The 16,948-nt window shown below is 35.4% G+C and overlaps 1 protein-coding gene across 2 annotated transcripts; it reads right to left on the bottom strand.

Annotated features, from left to right (window-relative positions):
• Nucleotides 1-2,066: 2,066 nt before the first annotated feature.
• LOC146729783 (Golgi-associated plant pathogenesis-related protein 1-like) lies at nt 2,067-16,838 on the bottom strand. 2 transcript variants are annotated; one of them, XM_085495153.1, is made up of 7 exons: nt 16,799-16,833; nt 16,544-16,597; nt 15,372-15,408; nt 13,044-13,184; nt 12,340-12,597; nt 11,166-11,243; nt 2,067-2,266 (listed from the first exon to the last, which is right to left on the bottom strand). In XM_085495153.1, the coding sequence occupies exons 2-7, from the start codon at nt 16,574-16,576 to the stop codon at nt 2,100-2,102; spliced, it is 714 nt and encodes a 237-aa protein (XP_085351279.1). In that variant the 5' UTR covers nt 16,577-16,597; nt 16,799-16,833; the 3' UTR covers nt 2,067-2,099. The 2 variants fall into 2 exon arrangements, with proteins under 2 accessions (XP_085351279.1, XP_085351281.1); XM_085495155.1 differs by lacking the exons at nt 15,372-15,408; nt 16,544-16,597 and having other exon boundaries at nt 16,799-16,838.
• Between the last annotated feature and the right edge of the window lie 110 nt (nt 16,839-16,948).

Raw genomic sequence — 16,948 nt, 5'->3', positions numbered from 1 at the left:
CCATCCAAGTGTGTTCTGGCTGCAACATCAGTAGAGTTCCTGGGTCATGAAATTGGACACAATTGGGTGAGTCCGAGTCACGACAACATGGAAAAAATTCGAGAAGCGCAAAGGCCAGCGACCAAGAAAGGTGTCCGATCATTCTTTGGGCTGGTCAATTACTACAGAGACCACATCCCCTTATTCGTAACTATTGCAGCACCCCTGAGTGATCTACTAAGGAAAGGACAACCCAACAAAGTTGTATGGGGAGAGGCCCAGGAGAAAGCATATAACACTTTGCGAGAATCAAACCAATTTTGAAGTTGCCGAACCCACAGAAACCATTTGTGTTGCGGACGGACGCGTCTCAGGTAGGAATTGGAGCAGTACTTATGCAGAATCATGGTGAGAAGCTTCATCCAGTTGCGTATGCAAGTAAGAAGTTATCCGATGCAGAAAAGAAATATTCAACTGTAGAAAGAGAATGTTTAGCCATTGTATGGGGCGTGAACAAATTTCGCCTATATTTAGCCGGTGTGGAGTTCATTTTGCAGACGGATCATAAACCATTGTCTTACCTAGATAAAGCAAAGTTTGCAAATGACCGAGTGATGAGATGGGCGATGACTCTGCAAGGATATAATTATCGTGTTGAGGATATTCCTGGACGGGACAATGTGGTAGCGGACTACCTGAGTAGATTGATGGACTGAGGAACTTTTGAACAATATAGTAGAATGTTATTCGTTTATGACTGTATTTCATATTTTATTATATTCTACTGTATGTGATTTTCGAATTTATGTACTCAGAGCTTTATTCAGTTCGATTTGATATGTTGTATTGTTGTTTTATTTGAAATTGTTATCGTATTCGTATTATTGACGTCGTTGCTAGTCATGTAATATTATATGTTATAATATTCTTGAGAGGGGAGGCATGTCGCATACGACTTATTTACCACTCCCGTGTCACTGAGAATGTTCTAGAAACGTACTGTGTCTGGGTGGAATATTCTAGATTTTGTTTAGAAACTGGTTGAATAGGTAATAGAACACTGTAGGAGGCAATAGAAGGTAATGAAACATTCTAGAAATTTATAGTAAGTTCCAGACTCATTATGTATGCTGATGTAATGGTCTATTTATAGACAGTGTGGGTATATATAGGGGAGTTGTTCAGCACTGAGATCAGATCGGAGATCTCGTTGAGTTGTATTGGAGTTCATGTATCTAGTTATTGGAGTAGTGGAGTTTTACCGAGTTATTGTACTTGATGTTTGCAGAGTATAATAATACCAGTACCAGTTGAAACCTCATCTGTTGGCTCCGTGTTCGTATTTTATCATCGCCGCCAGGGACGTCTTTTTGTTACTGTTGCCATTTTGGTATTTGGACCATCACACCTGTACTATACCAATCACGGTAATATTACGTTGCGTGTGACATATGTTTATGGTAAGTGTAATTGCTACAGATAACTATACATAACCTTTAAACCGGCAATTTTACGTCTATCTAACTAATATATTCTTTAACCCGCTATTGTACATCAGACCTTTGCACCTTAGCTAGGACCGTGCAGCTTTAGTAAAGGTGAAATGTCTAGAGTTGACGAGAATTCCTCACCTTCAAAAAAAGTTGACTATGGAAGGTGTTTGAACCCACAACATCACCTACAGTAGGTAGAGTCCCTAACGACCCAACTATTGTAATTCCGATAGGGGGTTTGGGGAAAGGTTTATAATTTTAGTTTCAATGTCTAATGGTATGCATTGAAATAATCATGGCGACTGACGAAATGTACACAACATCTTTGTATTTATGTAAATTAACATTGTGCACCAGCAATGCAACTGATTGCTGAATCTTTTATATTTTGGTGGTAGAGTTAAGAATTACTCGCTTGGTTCAATGAGTATAATGACACAATTTTGTCCTATAAATTGCACTCAGGATTTGCTTTTTTTTGACCTTCTTCATCATGTTTTCATCAGTAATCAAAGAACGCCTAGAATTTATGTACGTGACTGATCAAAATATTATAAAAAAATATGCCATGAATAGTAAAAACGCAAGAGACAGTTTGTGAGTACAATTTTATTTATGCATATTTCATCAATCTTCGGTCACAGTAGAATTTTTCACACAAGGTACGTTTTCGATAAATGTACCATTTACATTTCCTTTTGGAAAGTAGTTACACACTACATATACCCCCTGGCCTTCAGCAATTCCACAACCAACCCTGGTGGTATCTTTCCAGATGACTTGCGTAAACATATCTAGAAATTAAACAAACATATATATATGCAAAAGGTGTCACCACGACGTGTTCCTTATCTGAGTGTCTGGTAATTAATTTGTGTGCAAATTCTTTTAAATGTGACGATTGAGAACAGAAAGATGGAGAAAGGTGAAATCTGCTCTACAGGGGTCTAAGCAAGTTGCACTGGGCAAAATCGTTGATATACGATTGTGTACGCAGATATACATTTTGTGTATATTCACGGTATACGTTTAGTATACGCAGATATGATTACGTATACAAATCGTGGAATATACGTACATATGCGCTACGTATTTTTATGGTTTCTTTCACACATGTCCGCCTTGGGTGGCACGCAGCGTATACGTACGTATTTTACATGCATTCTCGTAGTACAATTAACGTTGTTTTATGGAGTCTGTATATTTACGCATACGTGGAGAATACTGTGCGCGTGGAATTGTCCGGTTTTATTTGGAATCGCGGCCGCCAGTACTTATAATAAATAATTACCGGAACTGTCGACTCGCTTGGCGTCTTGAATCGATCTAAAACGTCTCCTGTTATGCCGAGTACATGTAATTGAGAAATGGCTATGTACAGGTACAATTTAGAAACGGTTGTTACTAATTTCTAAATAAAAAAAAATCCTGACTGAAGTGTACCATCGCTTTGATATTAACGTGACGTCTTCATTTGTCTCACTATACACTGGTGAAATCGAACACAAGACAGGAAATTGCACAATAGAGTATACGTTGATTAATTGCAATATCATTCGCAAGCCTGAATGAATGAATGAATGCGAACAATACAGGTGTGAATATTTTGGCGAGTGTTAAAATACTTTCCATTCGGGTCGTGTGTGTGTTTCTCGGGGCCGGCTTGTGATCTCATACACGTGAATGTTGGCCTATCGGCATTTTGGTAAGAATAGCCACAAAGTCCATACCAAGAAAGTGAAATGAATTCTCACTGAGACACATGTAACAAAATTGGTCGAATTTGCCGTCATCGCCATTTCTAGGGATCGTTTGATTACGGAGTTTCATTTCTATTCCATTTACCATCATACGCTGCGTTATTTTCAGAATACGATCTATATCACCACAGTCACTCTACTAGTAGAGTGACTGTGATATCACCACATACACTCGGAACACATACAGTGAACAACGCTAAACATCGCATTTTCATTTCAAACAACTATGGATATTTCTGGCTAGTACTGTTTGCAGTGACATTTCAGATTTGCGAACACAATTCTCATTGTCTTCGTTGAACCATAGACAGTCTATGGTTGAACCTGCTATATGGTACTTGGCAACATATTAGGAACTGTGTAAATGTTTGTGAAAACTAGACTGACGATTCATGTTTTAGTGCATTCACATCACGTGACATCGATTGACATCAGTTAATTATTCATGCTTAGCAGCGCAACGGTTTACCGGTTCATGGTTTTTTTTGTACCTTTATTCAACAAAATCTTAATTTTAACTTTAATTATTGTCATAAATACAACATTGAATAACCGCAGTGATATTCATAGCCACATACATCTACTGTTTACTGCAGCGAGAATTGCAAAGAAATAATTCATATTGTTTAGAAGCCTATTTATACTTGGGTCACGACGATCATTTTCCGAATCTGTCTGTAAACTTGTATTTTGTTATCAGGTTTCATTTATAAATTTAAATAAATGTTTGATTTTTACTATCATTTGAATTCCTAAATACATTTTACTAGAAATTTTCCGTTTTCCATAGTCTATGGTGTACGTGAGAGATACTCCAATGATGCAGTCTCTCGTTCGGGTATATACCGTACTCGACCGCGTTAGCGCCCATGCCCGGGCAAGCGCCCACCCCCCACTTTTGCACAATTTTTATATTTGGGGTCACATTCGGCAAAGCGCCCACCCCTTCAAAATGTAACTAATTTAAAACTTGGTCTTGCGTAACGAATCTTGGTAATCGTTTTTATATGATACAGCGTGGATATCGACTGCTGTGAACATGTGAATGCGTAGAACACGACAATCATGCGTAAACTACGCTTCGACAATGACCTGTCGATACAAGTAAAATGCGGTAAATATTTCATGCCATATACAGTTTACCTCTCAAAAATGGCTAGTTACTAGTTTTTTGGAAAAACTATGTCGTTTATTCGCTGAAATCAATTCCAACAGATCGTACATCGACATCGATAATTCACTTCCGCATTGCGTTACCGGAAAGTCTTCGGGAATTTCCGCAGAATAGCGTCAGTACAAAACAGCATTGTGATTGGTTAATAACCAACTTGACCCATTAGGTCAAAGGACGCCGCTGCAGGTGAAATTTGCAAAGGCATCATGGCGGAAAGTGATTTTCATCGAGAGTTTGTGTACGATCCAACACCTTCATCAGTGGAGATAATATGACAATTTTGACTTTGACTGTGTTTCAACAGAATCAAATGTTTTTAATTTCGTAAATTCTGGTGGTACGTAATTAATATTGTAATAAAATGTGCATATTTTTTGTGATCATTTCTGTTTCTTCATTGTGAAAATCAATGACGACTCAACTAATTTCGTAATTTGATTTCCCTCAAAGACGTAATCTGTTACTTGATGAATCAAATTTTTCATTTCATTTTCGAGGGGGGTGCTCGGGTAAGCGCCCACCCCTAAAAAATCGTGATTTTCTGAGTTGAGGCCCCTGGGCGCTTACGCGGTCTAGTACGGTATATTAATTTCATCTTTATTTGTGGTAGAGTGTCCCACAATTCATTGCGCGAACAGGCGTCCGTAGATCACTGTCCAAAATAATGAGGGCGCAATACACTGGTTGGACGTTATCATTATGGGCTGAGTTGGAACCGTCGTCACTAACAAATCAAGCACTACGTTTTTAGTACGTACAGAATAGTAAAATAACAAATATCTATATTACTGCTGGAAATAAAATAATAATCGAACATGATGAAACTCTGAAATGTCGAATTTCGCAATCGCACACCCCTAATAACAAAATGCTATACGCTAACGTGACTGAAGTGATGAGCCCTTTTGAAATCAGTTACGTAATTGTTGAATTAATCCAGGAACAAGATGTCCCATTTCCTTCGTAGTTGTCGATTGTCTGACGTTCAGCGTTCAGGCTGATCTCAATCCCCATCTCATCTTCACCAAGTCAAAGCTTATTCGGAAGTTTTGATAGATCTCGTCCACAGTCTTCAAGCATCTCGGATCACCAACATTATGCGATCTTTAGTTACAACAGTAAATCGTTTGCGCAAGGAAGTCATGGCTACATCAAAACAGACAGAAAAAGCGTGCTATTTTAAAAACCGAAACCAAGTCACCACAAGAGAATAATGTCAACCCTTTTAGAAGTTCTGAAAATCAGCGTGTCCGGATTGACCCTGCAGTATTTGTGTAAGTTGTGTTTAACTTTCAGTCGATGTAGCGTGTCTAGCTGTGTCATTTCAAACACGCATAGAAAAGTCACTGTTCAATTTTTCACACTTAGTTCATACCATTTCATTGTAACTATTATAACTTGTATTCAGTGGATCGATTTTGATTACAGCCTGTAAATCGCTATATACGCAATTTTATTTTATGTGTCAGAAAAAACGTAAGTATGCGAAAGTCGAATATTGATGTCCGATCTAATTAATTGACCTCTTTACCCAAATTACTAGTAATTCATGTTGGCCTGGTTATACCATGTGATGTCCGTTGTTCCATGCTTTTGTCTGATCCTTCATTGTTTTCAAAGAGCTCTACTCAAATTGACAAAGGGCTCAGGCTGTTCAGCAATTAACCGATACAGGCTAGTGTAAAGTGGGCGTTAGACTGGCATACAGTCTCTTGTTTTATTTTTTTTTTATTAAATAAAATATGGTAGTGTATAAATGGCGATAGCGGTAACCCAACTTTCGTGGTAACCCGGCTCTCGCCATTTACACGCTCTCACTACCAACGAAGGAGCTACGACGCGATCCTCGAAACGTTGCCTGAACCAATCATAAACAAGAACAGACAATGAATTTTCGGATTAACACCTCTGTTTCCCCCCACGCTGACCAACGTTTCCCCACACTAACGAAAAAATCTTTTGTCTTCTACTGACTTCCTGTAAGCAAGTGTGGGTGGATGTAGTCATATAGCACTAATACTTCATACCAACTTGCATTTTAACAACAGTTTTATGTGGCATAATATTTGAGGCAAACATTTGAAATCACGGGATATGACCATTGCAATTAATTCTTTTTACGCCGTCTTATTTATATTTTTTTTATTTTTTCTTGAATGTGTCAACGTTTGTTCCAGCTACAGCTCGATGCATTTTTTATTCTTGGTGATTTCTTGCGTTTTCTTAACAAATTTTTCACCCCTATAATTTTAAATATAAAATACATAAGTTATTACTACAATGATTAGCACGTTTTGATTTCGAGCGGGAGGTAGGTTTGAATCTCATTGCCCACTGTTGAGTCGGTAATATATTGAGTAAAAACTGTCCAGGTCACCAAACATTATAATACAACACCTTTTCCTATTCAAATTTGCTTGACAAATCTCAATTAAACTGTTACATATTCTATTGTAGGTACTGTTACCAGAAAATGACAGAGAGAGACGAGAGTGTTTTTATACAGCTTGGAATAAACAAATAAAGAACCAAGGAGGAGATGAGTAAGTGTTAATTTATAGTTTTTATAATTTTGAATTCGTTTTATTCAAGCTTGTTAACATAGCAGTAATAATAAATATAGTGTTAGTTATAAATAACATTTCTATCATTGCAGCTGACGGAATGTCGGGAAAAGAAGTTAAAGAGGAAGAACAAGAGATGTAGGAGATGGTGACGAAAGTTGTGGACATTATGATGTCAGATGAGGAAGACGGCAAAGAAGATCGGAAAGGAATGTTCATTGTGAATTCTCCGACATTCAGGTCATGGCACTGAACGACTTGCTTTTGGATTAAGACAACCGAGTGGCAAGGAGGCAACCGATCCGCATGCTCCAGAAATAAGTAGGACCACCATGTATCTGTCAAACCCCACGTGATTGCCCTAAGTTTTGATGACCAGCGTGATTTTTTTCTGATTCCTACCCAAACCCAATCCCTTTCAATATTTTTAGCTTATAACTGGAATTTTATTTCTTTTGTTTCATTGAATTTATAAATTACTTGACATTAAATGCATTAATTGTTGAATTTCGTTATTTCTGTTAAAGAAGTCCACTAAATTTAAACCACTTAAAATGAACTTATTTTTCACCTTCAATTAAATTGGAATTAAACCCCATATGATTTATTTATATATGTCGAGGAAGATTTGTGTACTTGTAAGTGTGTGTATTGTTATTACAAATAAATACTAAATCACTTGAATCACAAATGTATGTCTTTTATTCCCATCTTTGCAATTACCCAAAAACAACTCCTCAATATTAATTAACACGAAATTGCATTAGTTGCAATGTGTTATCGTTTACCGTAGATCTTCTGTAAACGTTATTTCCGATTATGAACTGTTCACGTTGCCCTGATCCTACTTGTGTTGAACATCGAGTGGCCAAATATTTCATTGTGAATCACCTCCCACGTTTAATTTCCTGTGGTATGCGATCTAGTCTGATGCAAGTCACGGGAGAACAGTCACTTGTAACTTACAGATAAAGAAAGGGTTAATGCCTCGTTGCTGGTCCTGTGTTCATAAAAAAAAAAAACATCTGAACACTGGGATGGCCATGGGTGTGGCAATAACCATTTCTTTATATTTACATGTATATGACTGTAACAAGAGCTCGTAATAATGCTAGGTTGTTGTATTGTGTGTATAAATAAATGTGTTGCGGTAGCAAACACGAGTAATACTATCGATACTTTATTTATAAACAAAATACTAGTACCTAGAAAAATTACAAGCACGTGCGGCGCCCAAGAACCAAATTACTACGTGAATGATTAACCGGAAATGAAGCATGACCTAAAATATGTTACCTGTATGCAAATGTTCCTGAAAAATCAGCCAATAGCATGCGCTTTAAATATGCCGAGTATACGCAAAATATACGTAGATCTACGCCGATGTTAATTGTGTGCACTGGTTTATTGCGTGACCGTATACGCTACGTATACGTTGATCTGCGTCAGTATTAACTCCGTGCAGTGGTTTATCACGTGTCCTTATATACTACGTATACGTAGGAATACGTTAGACACCATTGTTCTGCATTAGGTGTACGTTAATGTGCGCACTGTATACTTCCGGTCTGCGTAAATATACTGCTGTGTATATTTACGTATCAGTATGTTCCGAATGTGTGAATATACGTTGCGTATTCCCCGTACATACGTTGAATGTACGTGTGCGCCGACCAACTTATATCTTCGAATATCAGGAATACACGCGTGCGAATACGCTAATGTACCCGCCGTATACCAACGATTTTTCCCAGTGTAGAACGATATTGTATATTGCAAGTACATATCAATAGGCTCAGACGAGCACGGTGATGATTTCCAAGAATGACACGATTTTGCTGATTATATTAATTTCCAAAAATGCTTGAATATTTAGTGCATTATAGCAGGTACAAAACCAGGTGACCAATCCAATTTTTTTTTCATTATTAGAATATTAAGTAGATTGCTTTGAATACTCAAAAAAACAAACAATGCCAAACATTTTAGACACCTGGTAACATGATATTGCACTTACCAAAACACGACCAAATAATCTCAGTTGGGGTGAGGGTTTGATGTTACGAATTGTACTATAATTGGCAGAATTCTCTATATCATTTATTATTTGAATAATTCTATTGTATACAAGTTAGAACTCTTTGTGTATAAGAGATTTATATTTATATAAATTATTTGTCCCTTGCATCTTTGTATGAACTGGTCAATGTAATAATCTCTCATAACACTGACTTGTACATGAGTCACCCCAGAATTGAAGTTATGCTGTTTCTTTGGCCATACAATAACCAGATCCCACACAACATTTTGCCGTTTTTAGATTTATAACCTCTTGACAATCAGTGTTCGTGAAAAACAAGTGCTCCACACTTTAATTCCCTTTTGAGAAAAATCCATGTGACTGGACAACATTATTCTATTCATCAGCTTTGGACATGCATCACACTAAATATCAAATTGATCGGTTAAACACTCATGAGAAGGTTATTTTCAAGATGACACACAAATCAGAACGAATCAAAATTAATTTATTTATCTTGTAATAAGCTTTGGCAATGTATGCTACAAGACAAATTCTCTATTTTTTTCAAGATATTCCAAAACCACATGAATCATCAGACATATTTTTCCAAGGTTTGTAATTTGTTTATTCTCACAAAGCTAACTGGAGAGAATTAACATGGTAAATTTCAAATCAATAGAACGAATGTAGCATCAGCATAAAACGTCTTCAAGGTGTCGGACAAGCTATTTTTTTGAACGTCTTCTCAAACATAGATGCACTATACATATACAATGCAGTGTTCTCGACATGGAGTTCAAGAAAGGCGCAGCTCCCCTCTATAATTTATTTGCGCCCCTCATTAATTTGTAGCGCCCCTCTATTTATCTCAGCGCCTTCCTTTGTTTTTCGGTGAACAGCTGTTTCATGAGTCCTGGAAGATGTTCCGACTACGTTATTGAAAGACTTCTTATAAATTGAAAGCGATAAAACAAAGAACTGAGAGACAGATAGTGGCATAGGTGACAACTAGGACAATGAATTGGAAGTCTGGGGAAAATCAACTAGCGGAATAAATAAACAAAAACAATGACTTGCTGCGTGAAGTGATTGTCACCAGCACTGCGTTAATTATGGCATGGGAGAGTCAAAACAAATTCCCTCATCATTCCTGAATTAGCTTAGATACTTAAGAACAGAAGAACCAACAACAATTGTTTTATGTGCCAAATTGCTCTTTACTTGCTTTTTATTGACAAAAAGTAAAAAGAATCATCAAAACAAAACATACGGTACGGTAAGTTAACACTGAAACAACATGGATGACATGGTATCTGATTTGCCTTCTGTCCTCAGTACCCATCATGTAAACAAAACATTTACAATCATCGGATTCGATTTTAAATGTTTTTCTATTTCACTCGTTACATATTGTGTAATCAAATGACAAGAACATACAATAGAATATATGGATCAATGTTTTGTAAGGAAGTTAAATGTAGAGACTGATGTGATGCATTCCACATGTATGTGAACTTGTTGAATGACCTCAAAAATCATGCAAACTGTACCAAAAATAAATAGATTTTGTCATTAGTACAATAATAGTTTTCCATATCTTTGTGATTTAAACCCAGTTTTAATGCATCCTGTATAAGATTTTTTTTTCAAAAATGAACAAAATGTCATATGAACATAGTTGTTAACATTAAATGATATATACATATATTATTAAAAGATTCCTCCCATTAGTAAATAGCACCCTCACTCAACACTTAATTAAAATGAGTGGTTGGTCAAAAGTTTGATGAGTCAGGGCATCTATTGGCTAAGCTTGTTGTCGGACAAGCTATTTTTTTTGAACGTCTTCTCAAACATAGATGCACTATACATATACCATGCAGTGTTCTCGACATGGAGTTCAAGAAGGGCGCAGCTCCCCTCTATGTACATGTTGTACATAGATGTAAATGAGTATAGAAACTATTAATGCTGTAGGGTGTATTGAGAGGGGAGGAAGTTTTCATGTGTATTAGGACTAGTTGCAAGTGCTATCCTGATATTTGTTGCTTTCTTGGTTGTTTAATTATGGCTAAAATGTTTGTGGTAGGTGGATTATGTATCTATATATCAAATGCCTTAGACTATTGTCTTGCCAATGCATTGCAATGTAATGAACGTGTAACAACTCACCAGTAAGAACACTAGGCTTAGGTTCATCGCAATTATAGAACTGTTTGTGCTGGTACCAATAGTCAACGGTTTCCATTCCTATATATATGGAAAATTGCTTTATGAATAAATGCCTTCTATAAACATATCATCATAGCTACATGTAAACTCTCTATAATTGAAAATTTATTTCCAGATTATATAATACTAAATTTTCATTATTATCAGTTTTAGGCAAAAATGCAGTTAATTTTACCACTGAAAAGTAAGACTGCAATAAAACACTCATACTAGTGAGATGGTAAATTAATTATAAATCACCTTTACCACTAATTCTTTAGAGTTATACAATTTCGGTGAGATAGTTAACGAAATGTTCTTAACAAAATTTAACGAAAATTACAATTACAATTGCACATTGGAGGACTAAATTGATTTCAATCTAGTGGTGAGAACATTCTCGGCAAACAACATTCAGGAATAAAACAATAAAAGAATTTTGAATATTGTTAATTAAAACGTGACACTGTGAAAGGTTTTCGGTAACAAAAGAATTAATATAAGAGCATGTTGATTTCAGTGATGTCTTTTTCACATTTTTGTTTTTGTTTCTGACTGTTTTGTTTAAGTTGTTTCAATTCGTTCTATAGGTATTTAGTGTTAATAAATCTTAGTACATAGATAATGTACTCTAGTGTAGTTATATTCAGTTGTAAGAATCGTATAATCTCTATACATTTGTTAAGATTATGTTGTCTCATAATGTTCCGACAATGATGTGTAATTACCGTCAAATAGAAGAATGGATTTACTATACTAAAACAATCCTAGTGTTGCAGCTCCGTTTTGCAATCACTTTAAACAACAAATAAAAAGAGAACATATTTTTGAATGATATTCATATATTTTTCTCATTTTCTTGGGTAAAGTATGTTCTTACCCCTTAGACCAAAATATCTAACTGGCCTTCAAGAACAAACACAGCATTCTTACTAGGTGAGTGTATATTATTTACATTTCTAACTTTGATTTTGGAAGATCAGTTTAGCATTCTTACAGCGAATTCCTGTTACGGCTAAACAGTCTCGACATGAGATTGTGTATATATTGGTCAGAGGATGGTACATTACACCTTGGCAAAGTGGTAAAAAGGAAAATAAACGAATGATAAAATGTTATTCAAGACTAACTCTACCTGTTACTGTTGAAAAATAGTCCTGATACATTGCAGTGTTTTCTCCAAACGGCAACCATTGACAAGGAGATTCTCGTTTTAAGGCAACATTTGCATGTGCACTCGCTGTACCTGAAAGTACCATGTCCCAAATCAGAGGTGGTACGCCATGTATACATCGAAAGTAGTTATGTGCTTCCAATACCTGTTGAAAATACATGTTGCTACCATGTCCCGTTTCTTGCATCGGCATTATGCATGTGATTGTTTCTGTCACATCTATAATAAAACGTGGTTCAATTACCCTATCAAAATCGACACTATTGACGGAATAACTGCCAGAACAGTGTCTATCAAGCACATTATTGACACATACGTAACTTCCAAGTCATCGATATTATGTATGCAAAAACTAAAATATAAACTTGTGTTTCAGATAATGTAGTAGGACTTGATTCATCTGTGATATTCTAACGCTCAAAATGTTTATTATTCAGTCTCATTCGTATTAATAATTATGGAGAGAGAAATTTGACAAAAACAACTCAAGATCAATTCAGATTATTATAGGACAAATTGAACTATGATCACACGCTAATAATCAGGGGATCGGTTATAGTTAATCGATTGTACGGGGTTGTACAACAAATATGTTCATTGTGTTTATGCCTTATAAAGCAGTTTGTTACGTACACTTCTACCATGTTTGGTAAGATTATACTCACTTGTGGAAATGCAATCCATTTCATCACCTCCATCTGTACAATCAAATTTACCATCACATGTTGCCGCAGAAGAGAAGCAACGTGTAGGAAGAAAATCACATTGATGGGGGGCCATAGAAGGACATTCCGTGAAGCAAAAGGCTGCAAAACATACAATAGAACGCGGTGTTAATTATTTATATTTTGCAACTTTTCAGGAGGTCAATCAAGACATTGAATGCTGCATATATTGATTCAGGTGTCTGGTTGCAAATATCGAAATAATTGACATGTCCATAAACAGTTCATGCCCACAATCATGATTCCAAGATCCAAATGGTGAAGAAATTGCTTTTATAATTGTGGGTATGGGCATCAAACATAATCTGGAGATCATTTTTTGTCTCGAAATGTCGGTTTCAAACTAATTTTTAGTACACATTACGTGATTTGTATTTTTTGTTTTATTTTTATAAAACTTGTTGAGTATCCATTTTTAATCACTGTACGTTAAAATAGTTTTTCCTTTTTTTAAACGCCACAGCTATTCGGCCCACGTGTATCGTATGAACGATAAAACACAATTGCGTTGCCCACTAGAATCTTAATCCAATGCTAGAAACTTATTACTTTACTTCGTTATTTTATTTTATTTCATTTTATTTTTGTTCGTTTTTTTATCTAATTGTAGGAATAGAGGTACCCCTCAAACTTGTTGTTCAATAACCCAAATGAATGTGACAACAAATATCTTCTAAGACTATTCGCTGAAAGTGTTGGTGATTAGGGCTAAACCATGATTTATATAAGTTCTCTTGAACATACGGTTTTAAAGAAGTCGAGTTCAATATTGTTCACAATGAATACAATACATAGATATATATCACAATTTTGTCTGAGAATAATGTCAACTGGTGGACAACAGTAAAATTAAAAAAGGTATGCAGACATTCTCTAATCATGCAACTACTTCATTTGACAAAAAATTGTAATACGTAAATAGTTATTATCTAGCTGCGATCACATAAATACGGAATTATTGCCGACAATTTAATTAGAAAAATAAAGCAGTAACCTGTAAAGTTTGGTGATATATAGCATAATGAAACCCATCGACATACTCACAGATTACTAAATGAAAGAAGTCATGTAGCTAAATTTTGCCAAGTGAGTACTGAAATCATCGTGAATTGGATTGATGCAATGACTTTTTATGTACAATTTGCCAACATGCTGCATGTATTTATACCCCGTCAAAAGCTTGTATACCACAAGATATTCATACAATGATAACACTGCAATAACAAGATGATGTGGCAAATACCAGGAATAACGTGTTGTATTTCTAGAGAGAAGCGTGTACTATACACGTATGGGTTTGGACCAAGCCTTTGGTCGCCATATACATAACGATATCTAGCAACTATAAAATCAATAGGCAGGATACATTTGAACAGCTCGAACGACGATTGGCTAAAGTTATTAAAAGAACATCAATTTTGTTAGCTAAGCTTTTTACGAAGGATATCTACATGATGGTTCCATGAGTTTTATTTTCGAAACTGATTGTTTTAATTACTTCTCCATTAAAGGTAACAAGAAAAGCTTCACCAACATTATTTAGCCTTTGACGGGATCCAACGAGCATACATTTTGTTTTTGATTCAACTGTGTTGTTTGACATGTAATTGTAATTAACCTAACGCAAAATCGCCAGAGGTCGTCAATAGTGCACTTTGCTACTGCATTGATACTTGGTCCAGACGATAACAGAGTTTGATTGTCAGTATACATATCAATGGGACTATTGTCAAGAAATAGGTCATTTATAAATAAAAGAAATAATAATGGTTCTAAAATTGAATCCTGTGGTACATCATGTCGAATATTGACAGCATCCGTCAGTTTACCCATCAAATACACAACTTGTTTTCTGTCAGATAAATAAGAGTTAAATCATATAAGATAGACTGGAGAAATGCCATAAATTGAGAGCGTATTCAATACTACATCAAGGAAAAATACACAATAAGCCATCATTTATATTGCTGTAAGTGTTGCGTCACATAGCTTAATCATAGCTGTGTGACAAAAATGGGATTTCCGAAAACCTGACTGCGTTTTAGAAATTAAATCATGACTATTCAAATAATGGTATTGGGAGCAACGAAATTGAACGAAAATTACACAAGTCAGATGATCCATCCTTGTGTTATGGAATAACTTTGGCATGTTTTAACATGACTGGAAAAATACACGATGAAATACTGAGTTTGAATAAATCAATACATTCACAAATGTATTCGACTAATATCCCCGATCTGCCTTACGACTTTAATTGTAACTTACTGGTATCATTTCCATTGACAATCCTTGGCAGTATTACCTATATGTCAGTAAAATAAATACAAACAAATACATGAGCGATAATTATATCTGTGGTATAGTGCATATGTTTTTAAATGTTATGTATTTAATTAATGCTGGTTTTGAGCTGCGGTCCTTTTTTGAAGGCATGTCTGTGTATAAGGCTTTTTTGACAAAATATGTATGATCAGGCGCCTCGTGGACTTTGAATCAACACTATATGTAGCAAGCATGGATGTCCTATTGAATGAATCACTTAGTTTAGGTCAGGAACATGAATTTGTGAAGCACATTTTAAGTAAAATAGTCCCACTTGTTTGTCAGTTGCAGTGAAATATTTTTAGGGACCAATGATATTTCTACCTAAGATGGTTTGACCTTGCTAAAAATTAGCTAGTCACCTCTTTCGGATAACAAAGGAAACTGTTGCAGAACTAATTGCCGAAAACATGAAAATTGTTTAGACTGGTTTTGATACAAACATATTATTGCGTTTCAATATTTCTTTGTGCGAAATGATTACTTGAGACTAACAGTGATATGAATGTTATGATTTGGTAGGGAGGTAAAAATGATTAATACTGACATGTATATAAGTATATTATATATGGCTAATAGTTGGGGCCTCCGGACATTTGTATATAATAGTGTATGAGATAAGTGGAACCATGATACCTATGTCAGCAACATTTTATGAATTTGCAAAATAATAAAAAAAATAAACAAATAAATGCTGATAACTAGTGAAAACGCATGTCCAGGTTGCAGCTAAAAGTTAGGAGTGATTCGATCACTGAGGACGCATATTTAATTTAAATACGACCATGCCTTAACTATCACCATGCTTAATAAAGGACTGTAAATAAGCGACGTGAATGAACTCTACATATGCATTAAAATGCTTTTCGCGCATGGGCATTGGATGTCATGACATTATTATTCGCTTTTACTGTCTGTGCATATTCGCAAAATTATTCACGAATGTCCGGGATCGATGGGAGCATTTCATTTTTATCATTTATCGATCTCTTTTCTATACAAACTACACACAATGTTAATTATGTGTGAGCCATTTGTCAGATTAGGAAGACCCATACCCAAATTGATGTCATGAATTGAAAAAGAAGTAATAGTTAGGTATATACTATACTGACCAACAAAATCAACTCAGCAAATTTCATCTTCATCGTGTGGTTGTTAACGAAGATCTTGTTCGAAATTTCACAAGAAAAAAAAAGCTGGTGATTCATATTTACACAGACTATGCCATTAATCATCATGAAATATTGATAATTCGACGGCATTTGCAGAATCATCAAAGAGTGAGAAATGTGTATTAACATTAATAGATATACATTGTCATCAAATATGTGTTTTTAATTTGAAATGAATCTGGGATACATACTCACCTGTGACCAACTGCACTTATAGTTTCACTCTACTTGGTAGCTGTATGTACATATGTAGTGAATTTGCATATATCGTCAGTATAAATATAGTTAAAACCTTCATTTTAATATATCCATATTATCCGTTCTATATAAATTCACTTAAAAATA

Source organism: Saccoglossus kowalevskii, chromosome 21 (assembly GCF_978046115.1).
Source record: "Saccoglossus kowalevskii chromosome 21, keSacKowa6.1, whole genome shotgun sequence".
NCBI lineage: Eukaryota > Metazoa > Hemichordata > Enteropneusta > Harrimaniidae > Saccoglossus > Saccoglossus kowalevskii.
The sequence above is the reverse complement of the archived record's forward strand: the minus strand, read 5'-3'. Positions and strand labels throughout refer to the sequence as shown.